General features: G+C 43.2%; 1 protein-coding gene across 8 annotated transcripts in view; it reads left to right on the forward strand.

Moving 5' to 3' along the window:
* Positions 1–12,632, forward strand: part of DDB2 (damage specific DNA binding protein 2) — a 132,178-nt gene that overhangs the window by 33,274 nt on the left and 86,272 nt on the right. Inside the window, exons 1-2 of one of the 8 annotated variants that reach the window (XM_030200887.1) lie at positions 4,731–4,745; positions 5,249–5,399. The exons of 1 other annotated variant lie outside the window; for it this stretch is intronic. In XM_030200887.1, coding sequence (XP_030056747.1) covers positions 5,374–5,399 — 26 coding nt within the window. In that variant the 5' untranslated portion in view covers positions 4,731–4,745; positions 5,249–5,373. Of the gene's footprint in view, positions 1–2,290; positions 2,297–4,699; positions 4,746–4,781; positions 4,932–5,248; positions 5,400–8,994; positions 9,017–12,632 lie in introns of those variants that run through there. 6 more of the 8 variants (XM_030200888.1, XM_030200891.1, XM_030200889.1 and 3 more) reach the window with 6 other exon arrangements.

A 12,632-nucleotide genomic window follows, 5' to 3' on the forward strand; every position in this document is an offset into this window, starting at 1 on the left:
CCGCAGCAGCACACTGAGCAGAAGGTTTCAACGTATCATCAACGACGACACCTAGATCCCTTTCTTGGTCTGTGATTCCTAACGTGGAACCTTGCACGACGTAGCTATAATTCGGGTTCCTCTTTCCCACATGCATCACTTTGCACTTGCTCACATTAAACGTCATCTGCCATTTAGATGCCCAGTCTCGTAAGGTCCTCTTCTAATTTTTCATAATCCCCCCGCGATTTAACGACTTTGAATAACTTTGTGTCATCAGCAAATTGAATTACCTCACTAATTACTCCCATCTCTAGGTCATTTATAAATATGTTAAAAAGCAACGGTCCCAGCACAGACCCCTGGGGAACCCCACTAACTACCCTTCTCCATTGAGAATACTGACCATTTAACCCTACTCTCTGTTTTCTATCTTTTAACCAGTTTTTAATCCACAATAGAACACTACCTCCTATCCCATGACTCTCCAATTTCCTCTGGAGTCTTTCATGAGGTACTATGTCAAACACCCTCCTGGACCTTTGCCCCTAGGCTCCTCTACACACCTCCAAAAGAATTCCCACGTTCTCCTCTGCCTCCAGCGCTGCAATCTTGCAAAATGATAGGGTAGGGGCAGGGCCAGCCCAACCATTAGGCAGGACTGAGGCCCAGATGCATCAACCAAACGTAAAAAAATGTAAAACGTAAAAGTCCTTAACGAATTTTAAAAAACGAAGAATGCACCAATAAAACAAGTCTTTAATGTTCGGTACGGTATTGTAAAGTACAATGCATTAAAGATTCATTAAATTGGTGTAATCCCCGTCGGTAATCGGCCCCTAAAGCATGCGCAGAGCAGCCAAGCGTTATGCTGGCTGCTCTGCGCATGCCACAAACATCAAAACAAAAAAACAAAAAAAAACCAACACAAACACGTGGCTCCCCGCTTTCCCCTGCATAAAATATAAAATCTAAACAAACATCAAAAAAGGATCAGGAGGGGGCAAAGGCGCTCATCAGGAGTGTCCTGTATGGACGGCCTTGCCCCCCCCCCCCCCCCCGAGGTCTCCGCTGCTCCCCGCTTCTCCCTGTATTAAATAAAAACTCAAAATAAAAATCAAAACTTTTGCAGCGCCGGGCCCCCCCTCCCTTCCTGTCTCTCTCTTTCTCCTTCTCCCACCACTGCTCTGCCTCCCGCCATCCTCCGCCCCCCTGAGGTCGTCGCCGCCGCTCCACCCTCCACCAGGCCCCCCCTCTGCCTTACCGGGCCCGCGCAGTGCCTCTCACCTCTGTGTGAAGGTGCTGCACGGGCAAGAAGAACAACAGCTGATCGACATGAGTCTTCAGGACGTCTCTCCTTCCCTGACCTGGGCACGCCCCCGTCTGACGTAAGTAATCTTGATGAGCGCCTTTGCCCCCTCCCGATCCTTTTTTGATGATTGTTTTGATTTTCAATTTTATACAGGGGAAGCGTGTTTGTGTTGTTTATCTCACTTTTGTTTTTAAACATGCCAACTTGGATTTTTATGCTGCAGGGGGAAGCAGGGAGATGACAGCTCAGGCCTTAATGACAGGTCTGACCTCACGTTAAATTTATCACGGTAAATGATTCGTTGCAATCGTAGGTATGGTTAGTGCATCCCGAATTGTCCACATTTCAATGGTAGTTACTCGTTTGCATTCTGTTTTCGTTAGCTGCTAGCGTCATCGGAAAATGGCCTTTAATGCATGCTACGGTTGAAAATTTCTTCGTTAAAGGGTCGTTAAGGTTTAGTGCATCTGGGCCTAAGTAGGACAGCAGTAACTGGTAAGCAAAACAAAAGTTCCTGACAAACACACAAACTCACAGAACCAACAGAACCAACATTAACCTGCATTTTTATATAATGCTTGTGTGATAATCACAATTTGTCATAATTGCACTCAATAATCTTGGCAGGCTGCAGGCTTGGAGCCTGAAAGTTAATTGAGGTGGGGTGTAAGGCTCAAGGTTTGCCTAATTTATTATTTATGTATTAGCATTTATTTACCACCTTTTTAAAGGAATTCACTCGTCGGTGTACAGCAAGAATATCCAGCTTATTTTCAAAAGAGGACGCCCATATTTCGACCCAAATCGGGAGATGGGCGCCCTTCTCTCTTGGACGCCCAAATCGGTATAATCGAAAGCCGATTTTGGGTGCCTCCAACCACAGTCTGTAGCGGGAACGAACAAAGTTGACGGGGGCGTGTCAGAGGCGTGCTGAAGGCGGGACTGGGGCGTGTTTATCGGCTGAGGAGAGATGGGCGCCCTCGGCCGACAATGGAAAAAAGAAGGGTGATAGTAGCGAGAATTTGGGCTACTTTTTTTGGACCCTTTTTTTTCACGAACAAGTCCCCAAAAAGTGCCCCAACTGCCCAGAAGACCACCGGAGGGAATCGGGGATTACCTCCCCTGACTCCCCCAGTGGTCATTAACCCCCTCCCACCAAAAAAAAAAGAACTTTAAAAACTTTTTTTTGCCAGCCTCAAATGTCATACCCAGCTCCATCACAGCAGTATGCAGGTCCCTGGAGCAGTTGTTAGTGGGTGCAGTGGACTTCAGGCAGGTGGACCGAGGCCCATTCCCCCCCCACCTGTTACACTTGTGGTGGTAAATGGGAGCCCTCCAAACCGCCCACAAAACCCAGTGTACCCACATCTAGGTGCCCCTTCACCCATAAGTGCTATGGTAATGGTGTAGAGTTGTGGGGAGTTGGTTTTTTTTGGGGGGGGCTCAGCACCCAAGGTAAGGGAGCTATGGACTTGGGAGGTATTTTAATTGTGCCCGGTTGGTGTCCTGGCATGTGAGGGGGACCAGTGCACTACGAATCCTGGCCCCTCCCATGACCAAATGCCTTGGAGTTATTCGTTTTTGAGCTGGGCGGCTTCGGTTTCCATTATCACTGAAAACCGATACTGCCCATCTCAAATCCGCCCAAATCCGATGCATTTGCCCGGCACCAACCGTATTTTCGAAACAAAAGATGGATGCTCATCTATTTAAAAAATACGGTCTGTCCCACCCCTTCGCGGACCCGTCCTCGGAGATAGTCGCCCATGGAGATGGGCGTCCGCGTTTGATTATGCCGCTCCATGTCAAACAATTACAGCAGTAAAAATATTCAAACAACAATACAAAGTATGGCATAGTATGCTACATTACAACGCTAACACAATACATAATAAAACATTTTAATAGACAGCATAGGGTGTAAGCAAAGATGGAACATATAGGTAAGATAGAGTAACAGGAGTAAGAAAATAAGGGACTAGTTTGGAGTTGCAAAATTGCACCGGTTCTGCCCACTCTATGATTCATACACTACATTTTGCAACATGGTAGTGCCAGAAGCAAGTGGGTGGTATAGTGGTGTTAAATTAAGAAGACTATATAGCTGAAGCAGTTTTTGACAACTATGTGATGAGGAATATTACCAGTTAATGCCAGATGATCCTACATTGGAGGTTTAATCTCAGATCATAATGGTTATGTAAGATACTCAACTAAAAGATGTGTTGTTAGTGAAGAAACAATGTTTATGCTGACAACATCCTGTGATCCCAGTGATTTATTTTTGTTCCCAAAATCTACAAGCTTTGAATACAACTTCCAAGACACCAGATAGTGTCTGGTATTGGCTTTTTTTATTGGAGCCTCTTTCACAGTATGTAGATTTATTTTTGGCCCTACCCCTTACCCCCACCCCAAACAAAGCAGGCAGACTATACCTATGCCTTTAACTTCTTTTACCTTAAGAGTGGGTACAACAGGTTCCTCAATACCACTATCCCAGTTTTAAGCTGCTGCTGTCACTGTAAATGTTCCTAGCCTTCTTATGGATTGCCCTGACCAGAGTAGCTAGGTATTTCTGACTCCTATAATTGCTTGGGCTTAGAGGACTACGGTCCTTGTGCTAAACAGTTTTCTCCTCACATGTAGTTTTGTTTGGGGAGACAAGGAAGCAAAGTCAAGAGGTTAAATTATGCACAAGAGTTTTTTGTTTGTTTTACCCGAGAACAGTTTCCTCCCAAACAAATCTTCTCTCATCATAACGCTGGACACTGTGGAAGCCCCCCTTCTCTAGCAATCAGTGATGTCGTAGTTAAGGGAATATTGTCCCCCCCCCCCCCCCCCCAAGAGCTAACGGGTGTGGCTGTGGCGCCCCTTAACAAAGGACTTCAAGCCAAGGTCCTTACATTTATTTTGATAGCACGAGAAAAAGCAGAGGACTTCAAGGTCTCTACATGTATTTTATTTATAGCACGAGAAAAAGCAGCTGTCGCATTGTGTAAGTAATAATTTCTGTTTTCTGCACATTTGTCGTACTTACACACAACAAACTTTGAATGCAGTTTTCATACACCGATTATTTCATAAATGCGTATTTAATTTTGAAAAAAAATGATGAATATTCAAGCATGTAATTAATCCACATTATTATACTCATGCTTACTGGTCCATTGTATTTTTGAAAAACTATTTTTGTAAAGAAAGCGTTAAAATAACCTTCAGGCTGAAACCACGCTCGCCTTCTTTTTGCCGCCCTTTCTTAAATCGCCAATGACGTCACAACTCAGAATTTACATAACCTGGAGGACGCGGGCCGAGCTAATGTTATTCGCAGCCATCAGGGGTGTTGTTCATTGGCAAGGCGGAACAAGGACAACCCAGAAAACAGCTCGCGCATGCGTCTTTATGGTCTCCTCAGGAAGAGGATCAAGGAAATTGAGGGGTAACAACTTACGTACGTGAGTCCAGAGCAGAGCAGACAGGAGACGGCAACAGGAAGACAGCAAGTGGGATAGGAGGAGGGAGGCTTGTATCTGTAAAGGAATTTTTGTTTGTACTGGTGTGGCTATAGGCAAGTAAGGTGGCATGGCACGGTACATCTCGGAAGGGGATGTCTGTTAGCCCCCGATACCTAGAGAAGGTGACCAGAGATTTAATTCTCAAATTTTACCAAACCAAATTATCCCGTTCTCCACAATTTCACCCAGGCCCTGAATCCTTGTCCACAAACAAACAAAATGTGTATATATATATATATATGTATATATATATAAATGTCAAGGCTAGCAGTTGTTCCATAGGTCTTAGCAAGCTACCAGGGCCGGTCCAAAGCAGTGGTGTAACTACGCCCCCCCCCCCTTTAGACTTGGCCCCACAAAAACATGTAGTTCCCGTGAAATGGCTGATGTGGATGCTAAAGAAACTGTTGCTTAGCTGCTTCTCTCCTTGCTGCTGCAGGAGAGGCTCTAGTTATCACCAACGCTGCAATTCCTTGCGCGTGCCTCGGAGGGGGAGTTCCGGCATCAGCAGCAGAAGACACCGCCCACTTTTTTTTTTGTACTGCATTCTGCTGCAGTATAAGGATGAGGTTTGGAAGATGCCAAGAAAGGTATTACTTTTGGAGCGGGGGGGGGGGGGGGGGGGGGGGGGGAGAGGAGGAAGAGAGGGAATGTGTTGCCCCTCCCTCCAATCGGAGGGCTGGCTACGCCCTAATCTGACACCCAAGATGAACCTTTTAACTGTGGGTCCCCTTCCTCTTCCAAGGGGCAGCCCATGCCCAGAATCTCCCCTGATCGTGTTCTGCTTCATCTGTTTTCCCATGTCTTCCCCCCCCCACCCAACCTAGACTCTTCCCTTTCCCACCCTCCTGTCCAGCATTCCCCCTTCCGTACACCTCAAGCCACTGTTCCCTATCTCTTTTACTCCCCCAAAGGCCTTACCTGCTAATTTGCTTTCCTTTAGTCCCTCCGGACTGGCCCAGACCCCTCCCTTCAAGTATCTGTGAATTTTTTCTCTAAAGTTACGAGTTGTTTCTTGAAGCTATGTTGCTAGTTTATTACAAGAATTTAATAAATACATATGCATAAACAAGACTGTTTTATTGACATGTCCTGTTCAAAGGATCTTGTCATGTTGGAGGGCACTCGCCCTTTGTTGGCAATGTGCCGGTAGCTGCTCAGGTTTTTGGATGCACAGTTTAGATGTTTATTCTATGACTTTATTTCTGCTTTGGTACTTTATTACTGGATCTTTCTCTAGCTGGCAAGGGCTCTTATTGGCTCTCTAGAGTCAGTTTTTTTTCTCAGTCTCCACCTGCTGGAAGACGTACACCAGGGCTGTGGAGTCGGAGTCGGCAGCAATTTTGGGTACATTGAGTCAGAGTTGGAGTCGGCAAAAATGTACCGACTCCAACTCCTCATACATTTGAATAAAGTACTTCTCTGCTGTGAATAAAGCTTGGTACCTAGTTTCACTAGTGTGAAGTCCAGCTGAACTATTTTGTTGGAGAGCTTCCCTCTGCTCAGTCTCCCTTTGCATTTACTGACCTGCTGTAGAGCACCTCCTCTCTGACCCCACAGTGAACTTAAGCTTCAAGAGAAGATCATTCAGCACACACAGATAAGGCAGCAGAGAGACTCCACCCAACTTCCTCTCTCTCTGCAAGAAGAGCTTTATATTTTAGTGGAAGTGGCACACCATTCACAATGGCAAAAAGAATGTCAGGAAACATGACAAAGTCTGCTGTTTATGAACACTTTACAATATCAACAGATGGGAAACATGTATGTCAATGTATTATAGAAGATGATGATGGTGAAAAAGCATGTGATGCAAAAATTAGCAGTTTCAGTGGTTATGAAAAAAATGCACCTACAAGAGCATCAGATTTAAAAAGACACTTGCAGCGTTTCCATCCTAAAGTGTTAGAAGCTGTGAATGAGAAAGATAGCAATGAAAACATTCCATCTACTTCAGGGTCAATAAAAGATCAGAAATCTACTGGAGGCCAGACACAACTATCAAGATTTTTTACAGCTGACAAAATTACTATAACAATGACACCAGAAAAATTCAAAAACCACATCATTGAAATGGCAGTAAAGAATAGTATACCACTATATCTTTTTTTTCACAACCAGCCTTTTTAGGCTTAAATGGAGAAATGGCTAAAAAGCTTGGAGTTTCTCTGGAACGAGAAAGTATAAGGAAACTTATACTTGAAGAGGCCAAATGTAAGAAGGAAGAACTGAGAAAAAGTCTGAAGGGACGTTTTGTCTTTATTAAAATAGATGCATGCACACGTCACAGAGTCAATTATTTTGCAATTAATGTTAGATTTGCTGATGAAAACAAAAAACAATAACCCGGACATTAGGAGTAAAGGACACTCAGGCACATCATACCAGTGAGTATCTGCAGAAGTTAGTGGAAGGTGTTTCAGAAGATTTTAAAATTAAAAAGGAACACATTCTATGTATTGTAACTGATAATGCTTCAAATATGTTAAGCACAATTGAAAAAATGAAGGAAGTTGATGAAAGCAGCATACAAATATCAGAAGATGACAGTTCTGCAATTCAAGAAAGCTGTGAAAGTTTGGATGATATTGCTGAAGAAGCATCTAAGCTTATTACCATTCAACATATGCGTTGTGCTGTTCATACTCTGCAACTAGCAATAAGAGATGGATTGAAGGATCGTCATGTGGCTACACTAATTAGCAAGTTGAGGCAAGTAGCTGTTGCAGCCAGGATCCCTAAAACAGATGCTATTCTGAAGAAACATGCTGGAAAAGGAGCTATTTTGGATCAAGCAACGCGCTGGGGAAGCACTTACTTGATGATAAAGCATTTGCTTGAACTAAAAGACTTTCTTGAAGAACTGGACAATGTAAATGTTTAATTAAAAGAAAACCAGTGGGCTCAAGTTACAGAATTAGGCTACTTTCTTACCCTTTTGCTGTTACCAAGAAGCTGCAATATGAAGATTTAACACCAGGTAAATTCTTCTTGGAATGGAAGGGCTTGATATATAACCTTAACAAAAGTGGGGGGTTAATTGCTGATGGCATTGTATCTTCAATGAGGAAAAGAGAGGAGCTCTTGCTGGATAATCAAATTCTCTTAGCTGCTATTTATGTTGATCCAATGAGCCAAATTTTGTTGAGCAGTGACCAAATTGCTACAGGAAAACAGGCACTCTATGACATAGCAGTTCGCATGAAAGGGTTGCTACCTGAAACTCATAAACCACTGGATGAAGCTAAAGCTATAAATACTGGTGGTAATGGTAACTCAGGGTCATCCTCTTCAAATGAAGAAGAAAATTTTCAAGCCTATTTGGACAAAATGGAAGCTTGAAAAACAAAGTGATGTTGGTTAAGCATGGAAAAGCAACCTGTAAATGTCCATATAAAGAAATTCATGCAAGAGTTTTTTTTTAAAGGATTAAAAGAAGTGGAAAAGTTTGACCGCTCATCAAAACTGACTATAGAAGAAGCCAGCATTGTTTATCCAGAGATTGTCAGTGATGCAGCTAGAACCATAACAGCAATGCCACCCACCCAAGTCAGTGTTGAAAGACTGTTTTCAGCACTGAAAATAATCAAATCAGATTTAAGGGCTTCTATGAAGGAGGATCTGGCAGAAGCAATTCTGTTTCTAAGAACAATATATTAGTTAATTTTGGATTATGTTTAACAGCTATTCTACAGCTATATATGCCAAGTTTAAATAATATATGTTGTTTTAGATTTTCCAAATGGTTTTGGTTTATGTAGGTTAACTTTGATTTTGTTCTAATTTCCAAAGGATGTTCTAGAATTTCCAAAGGATGTGGTTGTTCCAGATTTTTATACTTGCTAATGCTATGATGACTTTATACTTGATAAAGAAAACAATAAACATAACCTTGTTTTTTTATGTGTTTTTGTTTAAACTTTAGGATTAATGAATATTTATAGTTTCTTTAATAAATAAAAAGTCACAGTGACATAGATTTTAAACCCAAACATTAACATGCAGCCTTGCATACTGCATTCTTTCAGTCAACATGCAAAAAAAATACATATTAAAAACTGAGGAGTCGGAGTCAGAGTTGGAGGTACCATAAACTGAGGAGTCTGAGTCGAAGGATTTTTGTACCGACTCCACAGCCCTGGCGTACACAACCCATCAGTCACATTCTGGGCCGGTCCAGAGGGACTAAAGGAAAGCAAATTAGCAGGTAAGGCCTAATTTACCCTTTTTCGTGGTCTGTCTTTATTATTGTATATATAACCTAAATGTTTCATGGAAAAAAACTGTAAAATTCTTTAAGACTTAATGCATCTTGGTAAATTTTCTAATTATCTTAGACCTGCGCCTGTGCCAACATACCATGTTTTGCTGCATCGGGGCCCGATCCTAATGAAAACAAATGTTAACAATCAGCAATACTTACCAAGTCTCTCAACAGTAATAAATCTACAAAACTAGCCCACATCCCTATAATGACACTATTATTCTCCCAGCATCTACAAAATGTTTCAAGATGGCGCTTAATTCTCTAACTTCACCCTTATACAAACTCTCATAATAGACTAACCAATCAGAGACCATTCTCCTATATCATATTAAAGAGAACCAGTCAATTTATAAATTTAAACCCGCCATTCCTACCGTATGAAATGTGAAGATCCATCACTGCTCTTTCAAGTTCAGCAGAGATGCACGTCATCTTCCTCCACACCCAAATAGATTTATTCTAATACTTGCCAATGTATATCTGTAGCCGTAAAGATAGACCATTGTGAAAAATTTGAGACTGATGAAGAAAGAAGTGAATTGTTGGGCAGTGATCCCGGCATGAAACGAGTCACTGACAAGGTCTCTAATCGTGGGTCACCCTTGGACTCATACCTTTAATTAATATTTATTTGTGCTGGTTTGTTTAATTTCAGTAAGTACTAGAAAGCTGAAGTAGGTATGGTGTTAGAGCTGCACAAGCAGGAAAAATGCAGTAGGCTGTTTGATAATGCAGCTGGTACATTGTCAAAATAGGGCCCCCCCCTCAGGCAGAATTTAGCCATCCAGCATAGTCAATAAATATAAGGGCCAAAAGTGGGACATGCGAACCTTAGATGGAGTATTTATTTTATTTGTATCCCACATTTTCCCACCTATTTGTAGGCTCAATGTGGCTTACTGGAGAGGCGTTTGCAGACTGCGGTGTGAACAAATACAAAGTGATATTGTGGTAAGATAAAGTTCATGTGGCACAGTCACATTAGGGAATCGTACAACAGTAGAGTTGTGTTATGTCCATTATGTACTTTAGTTTTGTTGTGTTGCAGGGATCAGGCATTTATGTTGGATTGGTAGGGGATGCCTTTTTAAACTGGTTAGTTTTAATTTTTTTCCGGAAGTTTAGGTGTGGGATACAAATAAAATAAATACGTACGTAGTTTTCAAGGCTTTTGGTAATGCGCTCCTGTTACGTCTGTGCTCACCTCACCCTCTGATGGCCAGAACCGGTGGCTGCTGTGGACCGTCGCCCGTTCAGATTTAAGCCCGGTCCGGATCTTCCGGGCTGCCAGACTTGCTTGCTTGGATTGAACCTACACAGCATCCGTAGTTTCCTGGTGATTGTTGCAGCTGAGCTCCAGGTGCTGCTGGGCTTATTAGCCATTCTGAAACCCGGCTGCTTTAACTTTGCATTGCGTCTAAGGCCCTGGTATGTTGGTGCTTTTGCACTTCAGCCTGAGTTTTTCCTTGCTCTAGTTCTTGCTTGAAGTCTTGCCTGTTCTAGTTAGTCTATGTTTAGTTTAGAGTATTGCTTGTGTCTTGTTTGCATGTCTTGCCTAGTTCTGGGTTTATCTGTGTTTGTTCCCTGCTTCAGTGGCAGCTTGCAGCTTTCAGTTCAGTCTTGTGTCTGGCTGTGTTTGTTCCCAGTTTCAGTGGCTGCTCGCAGCATTCAGTCCTGTCCTTTAGCTTATCCTTTCCCTGCCTTGCTGTCCCTGTGCTGCCTAGCTGTTAGCCTGTCCTGCCCTGTCCAGTAAGTCCTGCCGGCCACCTGAAGCCTTGAGCTCAACTCTTGGAAAGTGGCCAGGTGCAGGTGAATCCTAACTGTTTGTCAGAGATCTGCCCTGTCTCTAGCGTGGGGTGGTTTTGCCTGCCACTGCCACTCCTCGGCAGTGGCTCAAGGGCTCACAAACCCAGTTTCCAGCTTTTGTAAACGTGACAACTCCACAGTTGTGTGCTTATGTAGGAGAAACTGGATGCGTAAGTTGATTTGTATTTGAGTCCTTTGCAGCTTGGGTAGTGCAGATTTAGGTACATTCGTGTTGATTCGGATGTGTTTCTAGTTGGTAGGTCGATCAGGTCTGTCAGGTATCCTGGGGCTTCACCGTAGATAATTTTGTGAACCAGAGTGCAGATTTTGAAAGCAATGCACTCTTTGGGAGCCAGTGTAGTTTTTTGTGGAGGAGTTTTGTGCTTTCAAATCACGTTTTTCCAAAGATAAGTCTAGCTGCCTTGTTTTGAGTGGTCTGAAGTTTCTTTAATGTTTGTTCTTTGCATCCCGCATAAATTCCATTGCAGTAGTCTAAATGGCTTAGTACCATTGATTTTATCAGGTTGCAAAATGTTTCCCTCGGGAAGAATTGTTTCAGGCGTTTGAGTTTCCACATTGGGTGGAACATTTTCTTTGTTGTGGCTGTCACTTGGCTCTCTAGGTTGCGGTCCAGTGTAACGCCGAGGATTTTCAGGCTGTCTGAGATAGGGAGGGTGTTATCTGGGGTGTTTATAATTGTGGGGTTGCCGTGCTGTGTTGGGATGAGAGGATAAGACAGTGTGTTTTTTCTTTGAGTTTTAGTTGACTTTGAGTTTTAGTTGAAATGCATTTGCCTAAGAGTCCATGATGTTCAAGCTGATCTTGATTTCATTAGTAATTTCTGTCAGTTTAGATTTGTAAGGAATGTATATTGTGACATCGTCTGCATAGATGAAGGGGTTAAGGCCTTGGTTGGATAAGGACTTGGCTAGTGGGGTCATCATTAGGTAAGAGGATGTTTCCTCTAAGGCATCAGTGACAGATGTGAAAACCCTTGGATACAGGACCAGAAGGATGCTACTGCTTGGGGCATCTTTCGAGGGATAAGTGCTACTTATATACCAGAGTGGGAAGGAAAAAACTTAGTGGGAGTGAGATACTGGAAATTCCTGGTGAGAGAAATGGTCTCTCTACATTTAACAACAATGTAGATTTCATTGTATGAGTGTATTTTTTGTTTTACAATAAGAGAGTTTTGCTCCTACATAATACGAAATGGCAAGAAAGCGAAAGCTACATACCTGTAGAAGGTATTCTCTGAGGACAGCAGGCTGATTGTTCTCACTGATGGGTGACGTCGTCGGCAGCCCCAGAACCGGAATTCTCCCTAGCAACAAAGAGTTTGCTAGCCTCGTGCTCCCGTGAGCACTGCGCATGCGCGACCGTCTTCCCGCCCGAACGTGAGTATGCTCCTCAGTCCAGTAAAAAGCAAAGAAAGGGAAGACACAACTCCTAAGGGGGAGGTGGGCGGGATTGTGAGAACAATCAGCCTGCTGTCCTCTGAGAATACCTTCTACAGGTATGTAGCTTTTGCTTTCTCCGAGGACAAGCCAGGCTGCTTGTTCTCACTTATAGGGTATCCCTAGCCCCCAGGCTCACTCAAAACAACAATCATTGGTCAATTGGGCCTCGCAACAGCGAGGACATAACAGAGATTGACCTAACTTATTCAACTGAGAGTGCAGCCTGGAACAGAATAAAAATAGGCCTAGGGCGGAGGAGTTGGATTCTAAACCCCAAACAGATTCTG

Source organism: Microcaecilia unicolor, chromosome 4 (genome assembly GCF_901765095.1).
Source record: "Microcaecilia unicolor chromosome 4, aMicUni1.1, whole genome shotgun sequence".
Taxonomy (NCBI): Eukaryota; Metazoa; Chordata; class Amphibia; order Gymnophiona; family Siphonopidae; genus Microcaecilia; species Microcaecilia unicolor.